The sequence below is a fragment of the Rhinopithecus roxellana genome, chromosome 3 (genome assembly GCF_007565055.1).
Source record: "Rhinopithecus roxellana isolate Shanxi Qingling chromosome 3, ASM756505v1, whole genome shotgun sequence".
In the NCBI taxonomy this organism is placed as follows: domain Eukaryota; kingdom Metazoa; phylum Chordata; class Mammalia; order Primates; family Cercopithecidae; genus Rhinopithecus; species Rhinopithecus roxellana.
The window spans coordinates 17415888-17442393 of NC_044551.1; the positions used below are offsets into that span (position 1 = coordinate 17415888).

Consider the following 26506-nt stretch of genomic DNA (forward strand, 5'->3'; position numbering starts at 1 on the left):
CCTGTGAGTGTGACCTTATTTGGAAATTGGTTCCTTGCAGAAGTAATTAAGATGAGGTTATTAGAGCAGGCCCTAATTCAATATGACTGGTATCCTTATAAGCAAAGGAAAAGACAGAGACACATGAGAAAATGGCATGAGAAAAAGGAGGCAGAGACTGGAGTGATGCATGTGTAAGCCAAGTAACACTCAGGCTTGCCAGCCACCACCAGAACCTAGGAGACAGGCATAGAACAGATTCTCTCTTAGAGTCCTCAGAAGGAACCAACCCTGCCGACACTGATTTCAGACTTCTAGGTTTCAGAACTGTGAGATAATATATTTTTATTGTTTTAAGATACCCAATTTGTGGTACTTTGTTATTGCAGCCCTGGGGACCTAACATACATAGGTGTGAATTTTAGCTTCATCACTTATGAGCTCTATGAATTCAAGTTAAATTATTTGAGGTTTTCCCCCTGACATTTTAAAGACACTTACCTTTCTGTGATTGTTTCTCTGAGGCCACTTGCCACTCCTTTGACTACAGTGCTAGCTTTGGGAGTCAGCACCACCTGAGATATAAAAAACGATCCCTTCTTTCTTCTTTCAGTGATGGATGCTTGAAGAAACTGGATCAGTTTCTCAGGGTCTGTGGTGTTGGCCCAGGGTGCTGGCATCATCTGCCCGGGCCAGAGAAACGGCATTTCCAGAGCCACTGGACTATGGTAGAAGACCAGCACTTGATAGTCCTTCTCCCACAGGTACTTTAAACTAACTTCCTGGGCAAAAATCGCTGGGCACATTTTATTTCCATAGATGTCTTTCAGCATTTGGACCAGTTTTTCATGGTGATATTTCTGCATCCCATAAAAGTGGTTGAAGTCCAAGAACACTACCTCCTTATGGTGATCTGTGAGGAATGCATTGATCTCCTCAAGGCCTTCATTGACTTTGGCACTGAACAAACCATGAGCAAAATAGAGTTCATTGTCGGGGTCTCTGGGCTTGGTGGAAATTCGAAGATCAAAATAACGAATTCCAGCTCCTAGCTGGCCAGTAAAATTCATTGTCTGAGTAGCCAACCATTTCCGCATGAGCTTTTTGGCCACAGTTCCAAACACAGAGACAAAATTCTGGACAGTTTCTGGCTGTTCAGGACCTACTGGAGAGGCTTCATCAATGTAGAAGCTGAAGGAATCATGAGACCCTAGGAGAATAACAAGGCATGGTGTGGTTAATTTCCAGGTCTTTGCCCTTCCCAACTTCTTTCCCTCTTGCAATATCCATACCTCTCCCTCAAATGAGACACAGGAAATACTAAGAAATTTAGTACTAGTTATTTTTTATGCCTTAGGAGGGTCCTTTATATAAATTGACATCAGACACAGAACACTTCAGTAGATCGAATTGGTTATAAAAGAATAAGAAGATTTTGTTATTAAATTTAAAATTTAAATAATCATCTATTCTGTGAACCAAGAATGTAATACACTCACTAGAACTGGCTTTCCATATGGGTGACATAAGTGATCATTCATAAAGCGATATGTATGAAGACTCACCAGTACCCCAATGCTTTACAGTCTTACTCTTTTCCTTGATTTTGGGCTGATTTTAAGCCTAGAAGGATTGTCTCAATGAATAAAGATACCCTTTTCACAAGCAATCAGCATTCGAATTGTTACCTCATTAACTTTGGAAGGCACAGGAGGTCAAAGTGATAGAGGGAAGGAGAAATAAGACAAGAAGGCAGTACAATGCTGACATATTTAACTTTATTCCTGACCTTGTATTTGGGCAACTGTAAACTTAGATGAGGTCAAGTACTTTTCACATATTGAATAAACAATTAACTGTTCTTGCAAGTCAACAGCATTTATAAATTAATAGCATTTAAAAATTGGCAGCATTTAAAAAGTAACTAATAGACTCTTTTCTTCACAAATTTTCTCTCAAGAGCATAAACTCTTTTGGGAATTGGCTTCTAAATTTAGAATAATTTCTTCCTAGGAAGAGAAAGGACTATTTGTTTGATTAGTTTTGGCAGTTGCAAATTTCAAGACTCCAGAAATGTAGCAATGAACATGTGTGTGATTTGTCACAAATAGAGAATGGCATTTGAAACTCTTTATTAGGACCCAATAAAGAAAAGTTATTTCAAGGTTGCATTTTATTTCTTAAAGCCTCCTTTAATTCTTAGGCATAACCCACTGAAGAGCTAAAATTAAATTAACATATTCTAAAATTTTCATACATTAGAGAGCAGATATGCTTTAAATTCTGACACCCTTTCTTGTTTCATGACCTTGTCCTAGTACCATCGTTCCCCATCTGTTACTCAAGCTTCCTCTGAGTACACTTTGTTGACCCATTCCTGATTTTCCTCCCTTGAGGCACATATTTTCCTAGTTCTTTCACTCCCCAACCCAAAACTCACATACATATAAATACACACAAACACACACAAGAATCTTAAGTTTATCCATACAATACTTCAAAGCCTTGGTCTGATAAATTATATGAAGCACTTTTTTCAGTGATACAATATATACCATTCATCCATATTCCATATCTAAGTCTATTTCTATCTATCTATCTATCTATCTATCTATCTATCTATCTATCTATCTATATCTAGCTTTAACAGCCCATAAGAATCACAAGTGCCTAAATTTCAGACACCATGGTAGGTTGTTAAAGAAAATAATTTGCAAAATATTTTGACACCCTGAAAATCACAACCTTTAAAATTTAAGTAAGTTCTCAGAATGATTTGCTTTTTCAAAAACAATAAAAGATAACCCAAATATACAGAAATGGCACGTTTAATTTAATCTGAAACTGCATGTCTTATCTTTAGTAGATGGTGTGGCAAGAAAATGTCAATCCTTTCTGAATAAGCAAAGCTGGGAGTTAGGTTCTGACTGGCAAGTTTTAATAAGCATTTAAATTGCCGCATACTGGTTTATTAGTTGCTATTCATTTGACTGCTAATTTAAATGAAAGCTAAACAAATGGTGCTAGAGCTCAATATATACAAAGAAGTGTGATTAAAGATAGAAATGAAAGAAAATTTAAGAAGAATTATGATTAAATGATCTAAGATTAGGAGAGATAATAAATAAATTTATTTAAAAATAAATTTAAACTCTCAAAATAAAAGTTAAAAAGTTAGTTTCAAGGCACATGAAGGGAAAGGTAGATGAAAGTAATTGGTTACTTCTGTAATCTAGTAGAAATTATACTTGGAGGCAGGCAAAAAGGGAATTAAGTATAACTAGATTTCTTTTACTAGAAATGAGTGGTTCTTTGTTTTCAATATGGCTTTAGTTTCACCTTTCTATCACATGGTTATGTGGCAAATAAAAAAAATTGTAAAAATAAAATTTTAAAGGCAAGGAAATCACCACTTTTGAAAATACTGTGAAAGGATATTATACTTTCTAGAGTACATGATTTGTTGACTTTCATGGAAAGTAGCTTCTTAAGGTCAAAATAAGGGAATGTTAAAAATAAAAATAAACAGTCAGAAGGAGAAGCCAATGGTAGCTTCACTAGTATGTGTTTTAAGCCAGATGACTCTGAGGTGTAGCCATAGCACCTGGTATAAAATGGTGCTTCATACTGTAAATATTATTAGGAAAAAAATAAAATCAATAGATACAAAACAGTATCTATGCATTTTGTAAGAAAATATATAATCTACTTTTAGCTAAAAAAAAAATGAATATTTTGATGACTTTTAATTTTATTTGGAGTAATACTTCTCAATTTCAACATTTTTACGGAACCAGTAAGTTTTCTATTCATTTGAATGTAAAGCAAAAATACAGCAGTACTTCATAACCATTCAATAATTGTGAGGAAAAGCCTAACCTCGTGTCTTTAAAGCCAGGAGTCCTCGTTGTTCTTGAACTTTTCTGCTATATCAGGTCTGACATTTTGCTTCTATATTGAGTTGGTATTCCTGGGCTTCTGACCTTTTATTCTTCTCTCATCCACAGTCTCAAACTCATACCTTGGACCTAGTACTTAATGTCACTCCTCTGATGTTGAATTTAGTTTCTCATCTTTAGGTTCCATTTGCCCTCTCTTCTTAGACAAGGGCTAACCACTCCCATTATACACCCAGTCCCATCAAGTTTGGTTGCTTTGGCTCTGAATAAGTAAATGTAATCAGAGCAACGATTTATTTCATTTCTTGGAAATAAGCACTTTAATTTGTTTCTCCTCAGTGTGATAAATTGTACCATCATTCAGGCACTGTGAGAAGCACACTTCTAAGATGGCACCTAACAATCCTTGCCCTCCTGCATTCATATCCCCGTCTGTGAGTGTGAGCTGAACCTACGACTTGCTTCTAATGAATTACATAAGACAAACATGATGGGATGCCCTTTCTGAGATTAGGTTACAAAAGGTTATAAATTCTGTCTTGCTACTTTTTTCCTTGCTTTGATGAGTGAACTGCCATGTTGGAGAGGCCCATGTGACATAGAGGTGGGAGTGGCCCTTGGCCAACAACCAGCTGGGAGCAGAGGTCTTTTGACTAACAGCTCTCAAGAAACTGAATCCTGTTAACGGTCAATGAGTAAGCTTGGAAATAGATCCTGCCTGAGTGAGATCTTGATTGCAGCCCTGTAAGAGAGACCAAAGCAGAGAACCCAGTTAAGTAATGCTTAGATCCCTGATTCATAGAAGTACCCAGAAACTCTGTGTTGTTTTGCGCCACTAAATTCAGGGGCAGTTGGTTACACAGAAATAGTGAACTAATATAGGCCATCTCTTTGTGGTTAATGAGGGGACTTGTGGCCAATAGACCCAACTGGCTAACAGGAGAAGTTGGAATCTCAAAGAAGAGAAATTAACTATGTTTATGTTATATGCATGTTTCTATAATTGAAAACTGTATCAGATATGAGAAAAAATTTTAAAGATGGTTTAAAAAATATTGAATTCACAAATGGACTTTCTTTTTTCCACATACTGTTATGGATGATCTGAGATATCATCTGGCCTAACCAATTGGTACATAGCATCAATTTTATTACCTTATCAGTGTAGAATGTGTGTAATCATTTCTATATTTTATGATTTCCAGTAGTACTGGACTTAACTTCTCATCCTGTCATTTGGTATGGTAGGAAGATTGTCCCTAAAACATCCTTCTCCTGGTAATAAGACCTATATAATCCCTCCCCTTGAGTGTAAGGACTATGATTCCATATTGTTCTTGTGATTATGTTACATTATATAGAAATGAGATTTTTAGGCCGGGCGCGGTGGCTCAAGCCTGTAATCCCAGCACTTTGGGAGGCCGAGACGGGCGGATCACAAGGTCAGGAGATCGAGACCATCCTGGCTAACACGGTGAAACCCCGTCTCTACTAAAAATACAAAAACTAGCCGGGCGAGGTGGCGGGCGCCTGTAGTCCCAGCTACTCGGGAGGCTGAGGCAGGAGAATGGCGTAAACCCGGGAGGCGGAGCTTGCAGTGAGCTGAGATCCGGCCACTGCACTCCAGCCCGGGTGACAGAGCAAGACTCTGCCTCAAAAAAAAAAAAAAAAAAAAAAGAAATGAGATTTTTAAAAATATGTAATTAAGGTCCCTAATCAGTTGGCTCTTAGTTAATCAAAGAGAGATTATCCTGAGTAGGCCTGACTTGAGCAGACAAGCTCTTAAAAGACGCAACAAGCTGCAACAGATATTTTCCTGTTGCTCTTACAGAAGCAAAATGCAATGTTGTAGAGAAGGCCATACGGCAAAGGAAGTCATTAATAGCTCACTAAAGTGGTGTAAACATTTATTTAAACTGAAAGCATCTGAACAATCAGCAGCAACAGAAAAAAAAATTATTCAAACTTAAGCAGACCCTCCTGAAAATATAGTTGCCATTGCCTCCCCTTCTGATTGAAGAAAAGACTGATCCTTATCACCAGAAAGTGCAAATATAGCTGTCCATAAGCATCATAAAGCCCAGTAGACCATTCCATACTTTTCCAATTAAAATCTTAACCTTTTTGTTAAGTTTAGTATGTGAGCCTTTATTTGTGGTTATTCAGGGAGTTACTCCTCACTGAGCACTCCCATCTGCATACCATGCATGCATAAATAAACCTTGCGTTTTCATATGTTAATCTGTCCATTGACAGTTAGTTTACAGGCCACCAATCACTGGACTCAAGATGAAAGGGAAAAGGTTTTCCTCAAAATAGAGTGGACACTAAGTAGCCTCTAGGAGCTGAGGTCTGAGCTCCTATAACTCAAGAAACCACGTTCTGTGAACAAACAACAAGCTTGCAAAAGGAACCTTAGCCGCAAAAGAGATTGCAGTCTTGGTCAGCACTCTGATTTCAGCCTGGTATCATCCTGAGCACAGGACCCAGCTAAATCATATCCATAGTCCTTATTTACAGAAGCTATGAGAAAATTTGTATTGTTTAAGCCACTATATTTGTGGTCATTTTAATGCAACAGTAGAAAACTAATACATTTGGACACTACTTAAGATCATCTGTATATGTAGTGTCATACGAGTATTACAGTATAGTTGAGGCAATTAGTGCGAGTATTCTGTAATTTTTAGACTTTGTTTGTAAAGGGATATGAATGACTTGAGGCAATTACATCATTCTGATTAATGGCCCCCAGTAACTGGAAGTAAGTTAGCCTCTCTGTGTAAAAAATTGTATCTACTACTAATTCTATTTTGCAAATGTTTTCTTCAAGTAAAATGGTCTACTTTCCTGATGGAAAGAAATGTTCTTATTTTTAAACTAATGAATTGCTCATTCAGTAAAACATTTGTCAAGCACCTGCTATAAGTGTTGTTATTATGCTAAGTATAAGATAAGCATTGTTTTCATTCTCATAAATTTACAGCTTAATATGTGATGCACATAGATAAATAATTATAGTACAGTTGGTAATGATTCTTTAGTCACTATTGCATAGCATGGGGTAGAGAGGAGAAAATGTGTGATAACTGATTATTAATATCAATGAGCTTATGCAAATAATTTTAAAAGAGCTAGACTAAATGCAAAAGTAGCCTTGCTTTTTGGGTTAAATGATAAATGGCTCTTGGGAGCCACACTAAACAGGGTACAGAATGGGAGCATTTGCATCTGGCTAACTTTGCCTTAGTTTGTTGCTGTGGACTAGTTGGAAACTAAAAAAAAAAAAAATTACATACAATCCTTGCCCTCAAGAGTCTTATAATTTAATTAGGGAAGTTAGGCATAGACATGAACAAATGAATCCTTATACCAAATAGCATTCCTTCATTCTTTCAACAGACATTTACTGAGCATCAGCTGTGTTCAAGGCACTTATAATTAGGCAGTGGAAGTTAAAGACAGTCAATTTGGATGTGGAAGGAAAACGTGCACTTCTATTTTTATTTATATATTTATCTTAAAATAGTAAAAATTAAGCGTTAATAACATTTTACATGTGTATTGCCACTATCACCTCCAGGATAGTCAAATACCATATTCAGTACTCAAGGTATTTTTTTTTTAAAGTGGGAATACCACTGCCCTGAATGGTACCCTCGTTCATTTGATCAGATTGTGCTGCATTGCAGTTTGCTGTAATATCCTGGCTGGTTAAGTAGACTTTAGACTTGTAGAGTTTAATTATCCAAGCACTCCCAAAATAGACATGTGATTTTAGAAGTTTTTTTCTTTTTCATTAAAAAGGTCCAGACTAAAGATAATTCAATTAAGTAAATAAGAAATCTAAAACTGACACCTATACTTTTATTAAGAGCTTTTCATTAGTCATATTACTGTATTATAATTTTAGCTAATAGAAGGACAGCCAAAATAATATGAAATTACCAAGAAGACTATCTGATATGTGGATTCACTTTTACTATTAACTATGAACTTCACCCTACGTACATATCATGTTTTGTAATACCAGTTCATAATAGAATAACACTACAATAATAAATGTTTTAAAATAACATATATTTTATACTTTATTAGTATAGTAATGCATGCATAATTTATATGTAAGTGTATTTATAATATTTATACATACACAACACACTCATAAAATTTATGGATAAATATACTTCTATAATAGTTTCTTGCTTGATTTTTTTTTTTTTAGTTGATAGGAAGGCCTCTGATTTAGTCCACTGGAATGATTAGACTGGAGGAACTAAGTAAAAATGACTTGAATCAGAAAATACTGGAGACAGAGAAACCAGTTAAAGCCTATTGATGTGCTAGTGATTTGAGATATAGACCGTCTCTGTGAAATAAAACGTACTGAAAAACTTCAGCCCTCAGTGCTTCTCCCCATGTCACAAGATACAGATACTGGCATCAGAAAACACCACAAAATGAATACCATTCTTTACTCCTTCCTTGCTTCCCAAATCCCTACTGGGAAGTAACATTTAGCAGTGTGAGAGTAATTAAGCAGAATACCTCCTTCCTCCAGATACCAACACAGATGCATAAGAAGACATAGCTGAATTTCTGAGCAACAGGTGTTAACTTACAAAGCACAAGGTAAGCTGTACTGTGTTCTTTGCAATTGAAGTCAAATATCCCAACATGAGAAGAGCCTCTCTGCATATAGACAAAGATAACCAACTGTAGCTAAAGGTTCCCATGTACTTTCAGTACTCAAAGTAGTCATACATCTGGGCATTCTGCCAGTCAACACCATGTCTGCTGTTGATGTTGGTAATAGTAACCATCAGAAACTTCAGGAGGTGAAAGAAGATCTCCCATAGAAAAGGAAATCATGGTCAATATAATTTTTGTGATCAATTTGTATTTCTTTTAAATTTTCTAAATGCCTAAAAATACACACATCATATATATTTTACATGGTAACTTTCAGTTAACTAGAACTTTTTACATTGACATGTTCCTTTTTAAATTATTATTATTGAAGAATAATGTACAGACAATAAAATGCATTCATTTTAAGTATACAATTCTGTGAGTTTGATAAATGTATGCATCCAAGTAATTGCCACCACAATCAAGATACAGCACATTTCCACCACAAAGGTCATCCCTTGTGACCCTTTGTAGCAAATTCCCCCTATCCACCCCGAGATCCAGGCAACCACTAATCTGCTATATATCACTCTAAGTTAGTTTTGACTTCTCTATAATTCCATATAAATGAAATATACAATATGTACTTTCTTCAGTCTGGCTTCTTTTCCTTAGAGTATATATTTTAAGATTCATCCTATGTTGTTGTATGTATCAGTAGTTTTTTTCTTTTTATTGTGAAATCATATTCCAACTGTATTCCACCATTTGCATACATCACAATTAATTTAACCATTCATTAGTTTTTGAGCATTTGGGTGGTTTCCATTGCTGACTATTCTGAACAAAACTGTTCATTGCTGAATATTTTTTTTCTGGAAACATTTCTCTTTCATTATTATTGCACAAGTCCAAGGAGCAGAATTGCTAGGGTAAATAGTATTTGTTTTACATTATAAGAAATTGACAAATTTATCAAAGAGATTGTCTCATTTTATATTTCCTCAATCAATGTATCAGAGTTCCAGTTACTCCACAAGGTACCAATGCTTTGTAATGTCAGTCTTTTTAGTATTAGTCATTTGAGTGGTTGTACACTGGTATCTCATAGTGGTTTTAATTTTCTAATATCTGACAAGTAAAGATGTTAAGAATCTTTCTGAGAGATAGGCAGAACAAGAGGGTGGAATAGAAGGCTCCACCAATTGTTCTCCGTGCAAGGACACCAAGTAGTTAACAACTATCTACATAGAAAAAAAAAGTCTTCATAAGAACCAAAAATCAGATAAGCACTCACAGTACTAGGTTTTAACTTCATATTGTTGAGAGAGGCTCTGAAGAGATAGAAAAAACAGTCCTGAATTGCTGATGCCACTTTTCCCTACCCTGGTGGCAGTGGCCTGGTACAGAGAATATCTCTGGGTACTGGGGGAGGAAGAACGCAGCAATTGTGAGACATTGAACTCCATGTTGTCCTGTTACAGCAGAAATGAAAATTGGACAAAAATCAGGCGATGCTCGCCAAGGGAGCATTTAAAACAGCCCTAGTCAGAGGGAGAATTGGAGATACCAGTGGTCCAAACTTGAGTGCCTGCAAACCTCAGTACTGAGGGCTACAGCACTCTGAGCCTCCAAGTAAACTTGAAAGGCAGTCTAGACCATAAGTACTGCAATTCAGGCAAGTTCTAGAGCTGACATGTTCTAGAACATGACACACAGAAACATCAGTCGAGGAAGCCAAAAGAGTGCTGTTTTCACCCCTCCCCTAACCCCAGGCTGCACAGCTTGAGGCTCCAAAAGAGACCCCTTCCTTGCTCTTGAGAAAACAAAAGGGAAGAGTTGAGAGGAGTTTGTCTTGCATCTTGAATACCAGCTCAGCCACAGCAGGATAGGACACCAGTCAGAGTCATGAGGTCCCCATTTCAGCCCTAGTTCCCAGATGACATTTCTAGACACACTCTGGGCCAGAAGGGAACCTGCTGCCTTAAAGAAAGAGACATAGTTCTGCCAGCATTCATCACCTACTAAATGAAGAGCCCTTGGGCCCCAAGTAAACAGCAGTAATACCCAGCTACTACATCAAGGGCTTTGGTTGAGCCTCTGAGACTTGCTGGCTTCAAGTGAGTCTTAGCACATTACCTACCACCTGTGGTGGCTACTGGGCAAATTCCTTACTCTTGAGAAAAGCAAAGGGGATTTTGTCTTGCACCTTAGGTGCCAGCAAAGCCACAGTGGGATAGAGCACCAAGCGGGTGCTTGGGGTCCTTGATTTCAGGACTTGACTCTTGAACAGCATTTATGGACATGCCCTGGATCAAAGGGAGCCCATTTTCCTGAAGGGTGAGTCCCAGGCCAGGCAGCATCCACCACAAGCTGACTTAAGTGAACTTGGGCCTTAAGAGAACACCAGCAATAGTGTAGCAGTACTCCTCATGGCCTGGGGTGGTGGTGGTGGCTATGGATGAGGCTCCTCTGCCTTTGGAAAAGACAGGGAAGAGCAGCAAGGACTGCATTTTGTAGTTTGAATGCCAGCTCAGCTGCAACACAGTAAAACACAAAGTAGACCTGTAAGGTTTTTGACTGTAGTCTCTGACTCTCGGACAGCACTTCTGAACTCACCCAGGGCCTGGAGTACCTCTCTGCTCTGAAGGGAAGGACACAAGCCTGGCTGGCTTTGCCACCTGCTGATTGTACAGCCCCAGGGCATTGAGTGAACATAGGCAGTAGCCAGGGAGTGGTTACAGCCAGTGTTTTTCTGACCTCAAGTCTGACCCAGCACAGTCATAATAGTGGTTGCCACAGAATTTTTTCTGTCACTTCACTCCCAGCTTTAGGTGGCTCAGAACAGAGAGAGAGACTCTGTATATTTGGCATAAAGTAAGAGAAGAGAACAAAAGTCTCTGCCTGGTAATCCAGAGAATTAACCTGGATCTGAACCAAGATAATCAAGATGATGCCTCTACAAGTCTGCAGGAATCACAGTGTTACTGGGCTTGGGGTGCTCCCTAAATCAGATACCACTTAGATCACAATACCAAAGTCCTTTTCAGTATCTAGAAAACCTCCCCAAAAAGGATGGCTACAAATAAGCCCAGACAGTGAAGACTACAATAAATACCTAACTGCTTAATGCCTGGACACTAAAGAATATCTACTAGCATCAACATCATCCAGGAAAACTTGACCTCACCAAATTAACTAAATAAGGCACCAGGGACTAATCCTGGAGAAATAGAGATATGTGGCCTTTCAGATAGAGAATTCAAAATAGCTGTGTTGAGGAAACTCAAATAAGTTCAAGATAACACAGAGATGAAATTCAGAATTCTATCAGATAAATTCAACAAAGACATTGAAATAATTAAAAAGAATCAAGCTGAAATTCTGAAGCTGAAAAATGTAATTGGTATACTAAAGAATGCATTGGGATCCTTTAATAACAGAATTAATCAAGCAGAATAAATAACTAGTGAGCTTGAAGACAGGCTACTTGAAAGCATACAGCCAGAGAGGGAAAAAAAGAATAAAAACAATGAAGCACTTAAACAGAATCTAGAAGATAGTGCCAAAAGGCCAAATCTAAGATTTATTGACCTTGAAGGGAAACTGGAGAAAGGCATAGGGGTAGAAAGTTTATTCAAAGGGATAATAACAGAGAACTTTCTAAACCTAGAGAAAGAGATCAATATCCAAATACAAGATGATTATAAAACACCAAGCAGACTTAACCCAAAGAAGACTACCTCAAGACATTTAGTCATCAGTTTCCAAAGGCCATGGATAAAGAAGGGATCCTAAAAGTGCCAAGAAAAAAAATAAATAACATGAAATGGAGCTCCAATGCGTCTGGCAGCAGACTTTTTAGTGGAAACCTCACAGGCCAGGAGAGAGTGGCATAACATATTTAAAGTGCTGAAGGGAAAATCTTTTACCCTAGAATAGTATATCTGGCAAAAAATATCCTTCAAACATGAAGCAGAAATGGAGACTTTCCCAAACAAACAAAAGGTGAAATTTAATCCACACCAGATCCACCCTAGAAGAAATATTAAAAAGAGTCCTTCAAACAGAAAGAAAAGGACATTAACGAGCAATAACTTATCATCTGAAGGTACAAAACTCACTGGTGGCTGGGCATGGTGGCTCGTGCCTGTAATCCCAGCACTTTGGGAGGCCGAGGTGGGTGGATCATGAGGTTAGGAGATCAAGACCATCCTGGCTAACATGGTGAAACTCCGCCTCTACTAAAAATACACACACACACACACACACACACACACACACACACACACACACAAAATGAGCTGGGCATCGTGGCAGGCACCTGTAGTCCCAGCTACTCAGGAGGCTGAGGCAGGAGAATGGCATGAACCTGGGAGGCAGAGCTTGCAGTGAGCCAAGACTGCACCACTACACTCCAACCTGGGTGACAGAGTGAGATTCTGAAAAAAAAAAAAAAAAAAAAAAACCTCCCTGGTAATAGTAAATATGGCAGATAAACACAGAATACTGTAAAACTGTCACTGTGGTGTATAAACTGCTCTTATCCTAAGTAAAAAAACTAAATGATGAACCAATGAAAAATAATAACTACAATAATGTTTCAAGACATAGACAGTACAATAAAATATAAATAGAAACAACAAAAAGTTAAAAAGCAGGGACACAAAGTTAAGATAGAGTTTTTATTAGTTTTCTTTCTGCTTGTTTGTTTATGCAAGTTGTGTTAAGTTGTGCATCAGGTTAAAATAATGGGTTATAAGATAGCATCGGTAAGCCTCATGGTAACCTGAAACCAGGAAAAGGAATACATAAAAAATAAATACAATGAATACATAAAAAATAAAAAGCAAGAAAAACTAAAACACATTATCAGAAAAAATCACCTTCACTAGAGGAAGACAGAAGGGAAAAAGGAAAGTAGAGAAGACCATAAAATAATCAGAAAACAAATAATAAAATGGCAGTAGTAAGTTCTTACTTATCAATAATAATATTGACTGTAAATGGGGTAAACTCTGCAATCAAAAGATATAGATTGGTTAAATGAATGGAAAAACAAGATCTGTTGATCTGTTGCCTACAAGAAACACACTTTACCTATAAAGACCACACAGACTGAAAATAAAGGGATGGAGAAAGATATTCCATGCCAATGGAAACAAAAAAAAGAGAAGCAGGAATAGCTATAGTTATATTAGACAAAATGGATTTCAAGACAAAGAAAGTCACTATATAATGATGAAAATGTTAATTTCACAAGAGTATACAAACTATATAACAATTTTAACTATATATGCACCCAACAGTGGATAACCTAGATATGAACAGGAAATGTTATGAGAGCTAAAGAAAGATATATGCCCCAATACAGTAATAGCTGGAGACTTCAACACCACACTTTCAGCATTGGACAGATCTTCCAGACAGAAAATCAACAAGGAAACTTGTTGAACTTCATCTGCACCATAGACCAAATGGATCTAATATTTACAGAAAATTTTATCCATGAGCTGCAGAATACATGTTCTTTTCCTCAGCACATGGATATATATATTATCAAGAATATGTCATATGTTAGGTCACAAAACATATCTTAAAACATTCAAAACCCATTTAAATAATATCAAGCATCTTCTCTGACCACAGTGGAATAAAATTTGATTTTAATAACAAGATGAACTTGGGAAACTATACAAATACACAGAAATTTAAAAATATGCTTCTGAATGATCAGTGTATCAATGAAGACATTAAAAAGGAGATTGAAAAATTTATTGAAACAAATGATAATGGAAACACAATATACCAAAACCTATGAGATACAGCAAAACTAGTACTAAGATGGAAATTTATAGCTATAAGTGCCTACATCAAAACAAGGAAAAACTTCAAATAAATAATCTAATAATCTTAAAGAACTAGAAAAGTATGAAAAAACAAAACCCATAATTAGTAGAAGAAATAATAAATGTCAGAGCAGAAATAAATGAAATTGGAATGAGAAAACAATACAAAATATCAATGAAACAAAAAGTTGATTTTTGAAAAGTTAAACAAAATTGAAAAACCTTTAGCCAACAATGAAAAAAAGAGAGACTATCTAAATAAAATTAGAAATAAAAAAGGAAACATTATCATTGATATTATGGAAATTCAAAGGCTCATTAGCAGCTACTATGAGCAACTATATGGCAATAAATTGGAAAATACAGATGAAGTGGACAAATGCCTAGATACATTCAACCTAGCAAGATTGAACCAAAAGAAATCCACAACCTGAACAGACCAGTAAGAAGTAATGAGATTGAAGCTGTGATAAAATGTCTCCCATTAAAGAAAAGCTTAGGACCTGATGGTTTCACTGCTGAATTCTACCAAATATTTACAGAATAACTAATACCAATCTGATTCAAACTCTTCTGAAAAATAAGGAGGAGGGAAAATTTCCAAACTCATTCTATGAGACAAGCATACCCTGATACTAAAATCAGGCAAAGACCCATTAAAACACACACACACACACACACACACACACACACACACAAAACGAAACAAAACACAAGTACAGGCCAATATATCTGATGAATATTGATGCAAAAATTCTCAGCAAAATACTAGGAGACTGAATTCAACAATACATTAGAAAGATCATTCACCATGACTGAAATGGGTTGACTGTGTCCCCACCTAAATCTTATGACAAATTTTAATTCCCAATGTTAGGGAAGGAACTTGGTGAGAGGTGATTAGATTATGGTGGTAGATTTCCTCCTTGCTGTTCTCATGGTAGTATGTGAGTTCTCAACAGATCTGGTTGTTTAAAAGTGTATAGCACTTCCCCCTTCTCTCTCTCTCCTGCTCCACCATAGTAAGACATGCTTGATTCCCCTTCACCTTCCACAGTGATTGTAAGTTTCCTGAGGCCTCCCAGCCATGCTTCATTTACAGCATGTGGAACTGTGAGTCAATTAAACCTCTTTTCTTCATAAATTACCAGTCTCAGGTAGTTTTCTTTATAGCAATGTGAGAATGGACTAATACAGAAAATTAGTACCAGAGAAGTAGGGTACTGCTATAAAGATACCTGAAAATGTGGAAGCCACCTTAGAACTGGATAATGGGCTGAGCTTAGAACAGTTTGGAGGGATCAGAAGAAAACAGGAAGATGAGAGAAAGTTTGGAACTTTCTAGAGATGTGTTGAATGGTTGTGATCAAAATGCTGATAGTAAAGTCCAAGCTGAGGTGGTCCATATGGAGATGAGGAACTTATTGAAAACTGGAGTAAAGCTCACACTTGCTATGCTTTAGCAAATATACTGGCAGCATTGTGCCTCTGCTCTAGAGATCTGTGGACCTCTGAACTTGAGAAAGACTATTTAAAATATCTGGCAGGAAAAATTTCTAAGCAGCAAAGCACTCCAGATGTGGCCTTGCTGCTTCGAAAAGCCTACAATCATTTGCATAAACAAAGAAATGACCTGAAACTATAACTTATATTTAAAAGGAATGCAGATTATAAAAGTTTGGAAAATTTGCAGCCCAACCACGCAGTAGAAAAGGAAAACCCATTTTCTGGGGAAGAATTCAAGGCTGCATAAATTTGCATAAGAAGAGCTGAATGCTAATAGCCAAGGCAATGGGGAAAATATTTTCAGGGCATTTCAGAGACCTTTGTGGCAGCCCCTCCCATCAGAGGCCTGGAGGCCTATGAGGGAAACATGGTTTCCTGGGCCAGGTCCGAGACCCTGCTGCTCTGTGCAGTCTTGGGACATGCAGCCCTGTATCCCAGCTGCCCCAGCTCTAGCCGTGGTTACAAGAGGCCTAGTTACAGCTTGGGACATTGCTTCAGAGGGTGCAAGCCCCAAGCCTTGGTGGCTTCTACATGGTTTAGGGCCTTCAGGTGCACAGGAGGCAAGAGTGGAGGTTTGGAAGCCTCTGCCTAGATTTCAGAGGATGTATGAAAACACTCGGATGTACAGGCAGAAGTCTGCTGCAGGGGTAGAGCCCTCCATATGAGGGCAGTGCAGAGGGGAAATGTGGGGTTGGAGCCACCACACAGAGTCCTCACTGGAGCACTGCCTAGTGGAGCTGTGAGAAGAGGGACACCATCCTCCAGCCCCCAGAATGGTTGATCCACTGACAGCTTGCAATGTGTGCCTGGAAAAGCCACAGTCACTCAATGCCAGCTTGTAAAAGCAGCCATGAGGGTTGTACTTTGCAGAGTCACAGATGTGAAACTACCAATGCCTTGGGAGCTCACCTTTGCATCATTGTGGCCTGGATGTGACACACAGAGTCAATGGGAATTATTTCAGAGCTTTAAGATCTAATGTCTGCTCTGCTGGGTTTTGGACTTGCATTGGTCCTGTAACCCCTTTGTTTTGGTCAATTTCTCCCTTTTGGAATGGTAGGATTTATCCAATGCCTATACCCCCATTGCATCTTGAAAGCAACTGACTTGTTTTTCATGTTACAGGATCATAGATGGAAGGAACTTATCTCGTCTCAGATGTGACTTTGGACTTGGACTTTTGAGTTAATGCTGGAATGAGCTAAAATGTTGGAGAACTGTTGGGAAGGCAAGTCTGTGTTTTGAAATGTGAGAAGAACATGAGATTTGAGAGGGATCAGAAGCAGAATAATATGTATTCTTTGGTTTTGTGTTCCCATCCAAATCTTATGTTGCATTGTAATCCCCAGTGATGGAAAAAAGACCTGGTAGGAGATATTAAATCATGGGGGATGGATTTCCCCCTGGCTGTTTTTGTGATAGTGAGTGAGTCCTCATGAGATCTGGTTGTTTGAAGGTGTGTAGAACTTTCCTCTTTCCTCTCTCCTGCTCTGCATTGGATAGATCTGCTTGCTTTCCCTTCACCTTCTGCAATGATTGTAAGTTTCCTGAGGCCTCCAAGCCATGCTTCCTTTACAGCCTGTGGGACTGTGAGTCAATTAAACTTCTTTTCTGTATAAGTTACCCAGCCTCAGTTATTTATAGCAATGTGAGAAGACTAACATAATGACCAAGTGGGATTTATCCCTGAGATGAAGTATAGTTCAACAAATGCAAATCAATCAACATGGTACATCATATCAACAGAATGAAGAATAAAAACTATATGATCATTTCAATTGATGCTGAAAAAAACATAATATGCAACATCTCTTTATGATAAAAATCCCCAAAAACTGGGGATAGAAGGAATCTACCTCAACATAATAGCCATATATGACAGACCCACAGCTAGTATCATACTGAATGGAGAAAAACTCTAAAGTCTAGAACACAGCAAGGATGCCTACTGTCACTTCTGTTATTCAGCATACTACTGGAAGCCCTAGCTAGAACAATCAGACAAGAGAAAGATATAAAGAACATCCAAATTGAAAAGGAAGCCAAATTATCCTTGTTCACAGATGATATAACTAATATTTTAAAAATCTAGGCTTCAAAGAACAACTATTAGAACTTTTAAACAAATTTAGTAAAGTTGCAGGATACAAAATCAACATACAATAAAAGTAGCATTTCTACATGCCAACAGTGAATGATGGGAAAAAGAAATAAAGTAATCCCATTTACAAGAGCCACACATAAAATTAAATACCTAGGAATTAACCAAAGAAGTGAAAGATCTCTATAAGGAAAACTACAAAACACTGATGAAAGAAATTGAAGAGGACACTAAAAAATGGAAAAATATTCCATGTTCATTGATTGAAGAATCAATATTGTGAAAATACCCATATTACCAAAAGCAGTCTACATATTCAATGTGATCCCTATCAAAATACGAATGGCATTCTTCACAGAAATAGAAAAAAAAATCCTAAAATGTATATGGAACCATATAAGACCTAGAATAGCCAAAACCATCCTAAGCAAAAATTACAAAACTGAAGGAATCACATTACCTGACTTTAAATTATACTACAAAGCTATAGTACCCCAAACAGCATGGTACTGGCATAAAAACAGACGCATAGACCAATAGAACAAAATAGTGACTGAGAAACAACTCCACACTCCCACATTAAACTCAGTTTAGATAAAGATGCCATGAACATACACTGGGGAAAAGATAGTATCTTCCATAAATGGTGCTGGGAAAACTGGATATCCATATGCAGAAAAATGAAACTAGACCCCTATTTATTACCATATGCAAAAAAAAAAATCAAAATTGTATTAAAGACTTAAATCTAAGACCTAAAACTGTGAGACTATTACAAGAAAACATTGGAGAAACTTTCCAGGACAATGGTGTGGGCAAACATTTCTTAATCAATACCCAAGAAGCACAAGCAATCAAAGCAAACATGGACATATGGGATCGCATCAAATTAAAAAGATTCTGCACAGCAAAAACAGCAATCAACAAAGTGAAGAGACAACCCACAGAATGGGAGCAAATATTTGCAAACTACTCCTCTGGTAAGAGATTAATAACCAGAATATATAAGGAGCTCAAACAGCTGTATAGGAATAAAGCTAATAATCCAATTAAAAATGGACAAAAGATCTGAATAGACATGTCTCAAGAAAAGGCATACAAAGACAAACAGGGATGTAAACAGATGTGCAATATCATTGATTATCAGAGTAATGAAAATCAAAACTACCATGAAGTATCATCTCACTCCAGTTAAATGGCTTATAGCCAAAGAGAGCCGATAACATATGCTGGAGAGAATGTGGAGAAAAGGAAACCCTTATACACTGTTGGTGGGAATGTAAATTAGTGCAACCACTATGGAGAACATTTTGGAGGTTCCTCAAAAAACTAAAAATAGAGCTACCACATGATCTAGTCATCCCACTGCTGGGTATACACCCAAAAGAAAGAAACTCAGTATACCGAACAGTTAACTGAAACTCCTATGTTTGTTGCAGCACTGTTTACAATATCTAAGATTTGGAAGCAACCTATGTGTCCATCAACAGATGAGTGGATAAAGAAAATATGGTACATATACACAATGGAGCACTATTCAGCCATGTAAAAGAATAAGATCCAGTCATTTGCAACTACATAGATGGAATTGGAGATTATTATGTTACATGAAATAAGCTGGGCACAGAAAGATAAACACTGCATGTTCTTACTTATTTGTGGGATCTAAAAATCAAAACAATTGAACTCACGGAGATAGAGAGTAGAAGACGGTTACCAGAAGCTGGGAAGAATAATGAGGGGCTGCAGGGGAGGTAGAGATGGTTAATGGGTACAGAAAAACTAGTTAAAGAATGAGTAAGACCCACTATTTGATAGCGCAATAGGTTGACTATAGTCAATAACAACTTAATGGTCCATTTTAAAATAACTTAAGGAATATAACTGGATTGTTTGCAACTCAAAGGATAACTGTTTGAGGGGAAGGATACCTCATTCTGTATGTTGTGCTTATTTCACATTGCATGTATGTATCCAAACATCTCATGTACCCCATAAATCTATATACTTATTGTGTACCCATGAAAATTTTAAAAAGCTAAAAATATTAAAAATAATAAAAAAGAATATCGTGTGCTTATTTGACACTTTTTTTTGAAGTGTTCATTCCAGTTTTTAACTCATTTTTAAATTTGGTTAACTATTTAGTTCTGAGAGCTCTTCTGGAAACAAATATTTTGTTTCTTTCAGTGTGTGACTTTCTTCCATGTACTTAACGTTGTCTTTTAAACAGCAAAAGTTTTATTTTTGATGAAATTCAATGCATTTGTTTTTTATTCTTTGGTTTGCTTTTTTTGTGCTCTAAAAAATATTTGCCTGTCCCAAAGTTGCAAAAATTTAAACATGTTGTCTTCTGGAAGTTTTATAGTTTTGGCATTTATATCTGGGTCCACAGACCATTTTGAGTTAGTTACTATGGATGACACGAGGTAAGAGTCAAAAGGTCAAAAGAATATCCAGTTGTTCAAACACTACTTATTGAAAAAAGTGTCTTTTCTTCCGTTAAATTACCTTGGCATGTTTGCTGAAATTAACTGACCATATATGTATGGGCCTAGCTCTGGAATATCGAATTAGTTTCCCGATTTCTCTATCTGCCAACACCACACTGTCTTAACTATTATGATAGGTAGCCTTTCAGATGGCTCCCAGTGATCTTTGCTTTCTGGTTTTCTTACTCTATTATAATGAGACTCTTGATTTTCTAAAAGAGTTTGTGTAAGATATGCATTATTTTCCTCTTAAATTTTGAGTTAAATGAACTACCGAAGCCATCAAGTCTTGGAGTTCTTTTGTGAGAATATTTTAAATCATAAATTCAATTTCTAAACTAAAACAAGGCTATTTGCTTAACTAACTTTTGGTAATAGTTGCCTTTCAAAAAATCTGTACATTTACTTTCTGAGACGTAGCATTTAGGGATACAAAGTTGTTCATAATATTCTTATTACACTTTTAATGACTGTAGGATCTGGTGATGCCCCTCCTTCATTCCTGATGTCGGTTAATATTTTTCTTTCTTTCATTTTCTTGATGAATGCAAGTAGAGATGCTAAATTGTATTGACATTTCCTAAGAACTAGTTTTTGTATCATTGTTTTTTCTGCTATTATTTTCCTTATTGATTTCTACTTTTCATATATAATTTTCTTATTTCAAATTGCTTTTGGTTTAATGTGTTCCCTTTTTAAGCTTTTTAAGGCTGACATTTAGATCACTAATTTTTGTACCTTATTCTTTTCTAAAATAAACATTTAATGTTAGCGTTTTCTCTAAGTACTGCTTAGCTGCATCTCAGAAATTCTGCAATGTTATATTTCCCTTTTCATTCAATTAAAATTATTTTATAATTTTCCCTCTGATTTTTTTTTTTTTTTTTTTTTTTTTTATTTTTTCCTTTTTTTTTTTTTTTTTTTTTTTTTTTTTTTTTTTTTTTTTTTTTTTATTATACTTTAAGTTCTAGGGTACATGTGCATAACGTGCAGGTTTGTTACATATGTATACTTATGCCATGTTGGTGTGCTGCACCCATCAACTCGTCAGCACCCATCAATTCATCATTTATATCATGTATAACTCCCCAATGCAATCCCTCCCTCCTCCCCCCTCCCCCCTCCCCATGATAGACCCCAGTGTGTGATGTTCCCCTTCCCGAGTCCAAGTGATCTCATTGTTCAGTTCCCACCTATGAGTGAGAACATGCGGTGTTTGGTTTTCTCTTCTTGTGATAGTTTGCTAAGAATGATGGTTTCCAGTATTCTTTGACCTCTGAGTAATTTATAAATGTGTTATTTTCCAAATATTTATAGATTTCTCAGGTAACATTTTGTTATTCTTTTCAACTTAACTTCATTTTTGTCAGAGAACATGCTCTCAATTTTAATTCTTACAAATTTATTGATATTTATTTTATTTTATTTGGTAAGTTTTTCATGTGTGCTTTAAAATAATTTTGTTCTACTGTTATTGCACAAAGTACTATGTAAATGTTAATTAGGTTAATCCGGTTGATAATGTACAAGTCTTCCATAGCTCTATTAATTTTCTATCTGTTTTATTAATTATTGAGAAAGGAATTTTAAAATGTCTAACTAAATTGTGAATTTATTCTCTATTGCATCACTTTTTGCTCTATATATTTTGAAGCTCTCTTATTGTTTATAAGTACTATAATTGTTGTGTCTTTTAATATGTTAATATCTTTAATATGAAAAGCTTCTTTTTATAATTAGTAGTAGCCCTTGTCCTGGATAGTAATATTTAATATTATATATCTTTTTTGTATTTTTACTTTTAACTTATTTGTTTTTAGATATAAAATGAGTTTCTTGGAGAAAACAACTTGTTGGCAATTAGTTTTATATCCAGTCTGACAATGTGTGCCTTTGAATTCAATTGTAATCCAATAACATCTAAGTATTTACTGCTATGGTTAGGTAAATACACCATTTATATTTATTTTTTCGCATCTGTCCTGCATTCCTGTTTTTCTCTTTTTTCTTCCTTCTTTGGATTAGTTGAACCATTCTCAGAATTCTATCTTATGCCAACCTTCGGCCTATTAGGTAGACTTTCTACCTTTGGCTTTACTAAAAAGGTTACTTTGTGAGGAGGATATAAAATGCATTTCTATAAGAATTTTCAATATCACTTTAGGGGTTCTTTTAAAACTAAAAAGAAGATTAGAAAAGAGGAACTCTTAAAATAGCTATTCTATAAGCCTAAATAAAACATCTTAATAATTTAAGTTTTATTTTTTAAAAATCAAAGACAATATATGTTTGCTTAATAAAGAAAAATGGTGCATAGAGTCAGGTATCAAAATGTATTAACTTCCAAGTTGGGCTCTTCCAAGCAAATGGCTCATATAAATTGGGCTTTAGATTAAAATACATTAAGCAATGGAGTGCACTGAAAGCATCATTGAAAGAATTGTTGGAAGAATAGGCTCAAATTTACACTCAGTAACTCACTGTTTAATACTCGAGAATCACCAAAACTTCTGTCTCCAGTTTTCTAGTTTGGTTAATTAAAATACCTTTCACACTTACTTTACAGGACTCTTATAAGGAACAAGCAGAACCATGTTAATGAAAGTCCCATAAAAGTACTATAATACTTAAGATTCCTTATTTTATTTTCTTATGGTATAACTCATCACAAACATCTATTCACCTGAGAATAATAAAAAAAAAGAATCACCTACACAAATGCACATTAGGATAGCTATGCAAGCTCATAAGGAAGAAGGGCAAGGAAGGAAATGATTTAAGTTGCAGAATTTAGGTTTGTAAATATTAATAAAAATAAGAATATTATCTACCATTTATCTAAGATTTTATAAATATGGAACAATAAAAACTGCTTCATCCTTTGTTGCTTTGAGCAGCATCTAAAGATTTATATTCTGCTATATTAATAAAACTTGTATATGATATATAGTAAGTATGAATCTTTCGCCATTTAATATCTTTCCAGTATTATTTATAGAAGTTTTTGGAATGAACTTCTGGTTGGTCTCTCAGTTTATCCATAATCCCGTTTCAAATTCTATAAAATTATAGGTTTAATAAACATCAAAGAAAATGTATCAAGTCAATTTCATCTGTGACCCTTCAGACCAAGAAGGCCCCAGTGTGCTGAGGTTTGACATGCTGTGAATGTTCAATTCCAGTATCCATATCCTGACCTTGGAATTCAGGCTTTGACTCAGTCAACATAAGAACTGCTTCTCTCCTTGTTTTGGCAGAGCACTGAGCTTGCTTGTGACAACACTATGTATTAGTACATCATGTTTTCTTCTCCTTGCCTGTTCTATTTCTGTTCTTTGACTCAATGCTTTCTGGCAATAGACTTTCTACATATATAATACCTCCATACCTTTTTGTGATAATAGGGCCAACACTATGGTTGTTGGTAAGCAAACATACCTTCCACCTATGAACCAAAAACATGCTGCTGGACGGAGATATATAAGGGTAGCTTTGTTGTTAGAGGTCTTTTTCTAGGATAGAAGAAAGACAAGTGGCAGTATTTCTAATTTCCATGGGAAGAGATGGAATTCTGGAGTGAAGCTTACCCTCTTGTCTTCCCATATGAAAGTCTTTATCTTAGTCTCTTTGGTAACCAACATGTATTTCCTCCTTTGTACCAAAACCTTTTTTTACTCATAGTTGTCTTTTTCCTGAATTCACATTCATATCATCTACCATTCCTCCTATCAAGTAATAATTGCTATTGGATGTTATTACGAACACTTGTTATGTTCACTAAATTATTTTTCTGTCTTTATATCTTGCTGTATACCTGCAGTCTCTCATGTACACACACTTGATTTTAAGCTAGATTATAAGCTTCCTAACAGAGAAAAAAAAAAAACCTATGCCTTATAATTCCCTGTTCCCACTGCTGCATCTTGCTGTATTAATATAAAAATACTTGATTCAAATCAATGGGTCCATTGTTCATGTGAGATATGCTACAAAAGTGAGAGAACTACATCCACTAATAACATTTTTTACCAATTAGGCAATCATTGGTCCATTTTTTTTTTTTTTTTTTTTTTTTTTACCATTTCCATTCAAATTCTCAGATAAGTCTAGTTAGTCTGCCTCTCTCTTCCCCAAATTTGGTTCCATCTTTAACCCACTGTAATAAGGTTATCACTATTGTAACTCATATAAAACCCCAGCAAAATGCCATTGATGACTACTAAAGAAAATTGACCAGTCACTTTCTTGACTTCATTCTTAAGTCTCAGCACAAAGCTTGGGAGACATAAGTTTATTCTATTAAATAAACAAATAAGTGAATCCTGCTCAGCCTTTCTGGAACATTTGATACAGCTATGCTTCCTTCTTGAAATATTTTCCTCCTTCAGCTTTTGAGACATGGATCTTTCCTAGATTTTCTTGTCTTTCTGGGATTGTCCTTTACTGCCTCCTGTCCTTCCAACTCCCAAATGAAGGTTAACACCTTCATTTCACTTCACCCAAAGCTCTATTCAAGACCTCAACTTGCTTCATACTTTTTCCTTGGGTGATATCATCCATTTCTTTAGTCTCTTTTGCCTTTATGTAGATGCATCAAATATTGATACCATCTAATTTGAACTGCATTTTAGAGCCCCTGTGTGCCTACCTGACAACTAAATTTTATTGTTCCATGGGTACTATAAGCTTACATGTCCCAAACAGACTTTAGTATCTTCCCCTTTAAATCTGCTCTTTTTTGTTTGTCCTCTATCATATTTCCTTTTCTCATCATCCTTCTATCTCATCCTTGGGTTCATCTTCAACTCTTGCTTGCCCTTCAAATCTTACACTCAATCAGTCTTCAAGTTGTACTGTGTCACGGTACATACTGTGTAGACACATAAATCCTCTCTCTCCAAATCTTCTCTCAGATTTTTTATGTTCTCTTCCATTCCATTGACAGTGGTCTGGCTTCCTGTGGGGTCCACTGAAATAGCTTTCAGGTACTGCTTTGATTCAATCCTCTGTAGCTTACCCTTCATCCCAGCTGCCACCATTCAACCCTCCTCTATGGCCATTACCCTGCCTCAGCCTCTAGGATGGATTTAATCTTAGGGAAAAGATATATAATTATTTTCCAGCCCAATACATTGGCATTTGCTAAAAAGTTCCTTTTGCTTTTTGTCTCATTTTCATTAATAAGACTTTTGACTTGGTAATGTATTTACTATTCAACTCACCTAAAGGAACATTTGCTTTTATAGCCCCCTACCACCCTATCACTAAATGCTAGACTGGTAGCTGGAGCCTGGTCATCTGCTGAGTCTGCCTGCCTGTCAGTATGTTTTTCATATCACTGTCTTAAGAATTCTAAGCTAGCACCATTCCCTGTTGCCTTGCATCAAATCCCTAAGCATGGCCCTTTGTGTGGACTCTGACCTTGAGAGGTTTCAAATCTGGCTGATGATATGTGGTACTCTTGACTTCAGTACATGGTCCTCCATGCAGTTGGATAGGAGTGCTTCATTCCTGATAGTACTCAGAAAAAATAAAATCTACTCTTGGTTTGTAACTGAGGAGATAAAATACATGGATTATGAAAATAATATTAAATTTCAAAATACTTTTAGTTGGTTTGGAAGATAATCAATTCAAATCGTGACTACACGATAATCAATATGACAAGAAAAAAATTTCAAAATTTACTCACTTGATTCTTACCTGACGGCTAACAATTAATCTCAATTTTTGCTTACCATGTGTATTAAACTTATCAGTTATTTGGACTTTTGGAGACAAAGACCAGCCATTGAACAGTAAGGAACACTTTTTTTTCCTGGCACATAATTTTGCCTCAGTCCTCCAGCTCATGATTGGGTCTTTATGAACAACCCAAGAGATTTTATGTCAATAAAGACAATGCACAATATGTATCACAAACTACAAGACTTCTAGAATTGAACAGAGCATTGAAAACCACAGACTTGTAACTTAATATGTATATTTCACTTGACATACTAAATGAATAGGAAATATATTTTTTAATATTAAACCCAAAATAGCTCA

At 36.1% G+C, this 26506-nt stretch overlaps 1 protein-coding gene across 1 annotated transcript in view; it reads right to left on the bottom strand.

Annotated features, from left to right (window-relative positions):
- The window catches only part of PLCXD3 (phosphatidylinositol specific phospholipase C X domain containing 3), a 216004-nt gene that overhangs the window by 85124 nt on the left and 104374 nt on the right, over positions 1 to 26506 (bottom strand). Inside the window, exon 2 of the mRNA XM_030927978.1 lies at positions 481 to 1189. Within this exon, the coding sequence (XP_030783838.1) occupies positions 481 to 1189 (709 nt within the window). The remainder of the gene's footprint in view (positions 1 to 480; positions 1190 to 26506) is intronic.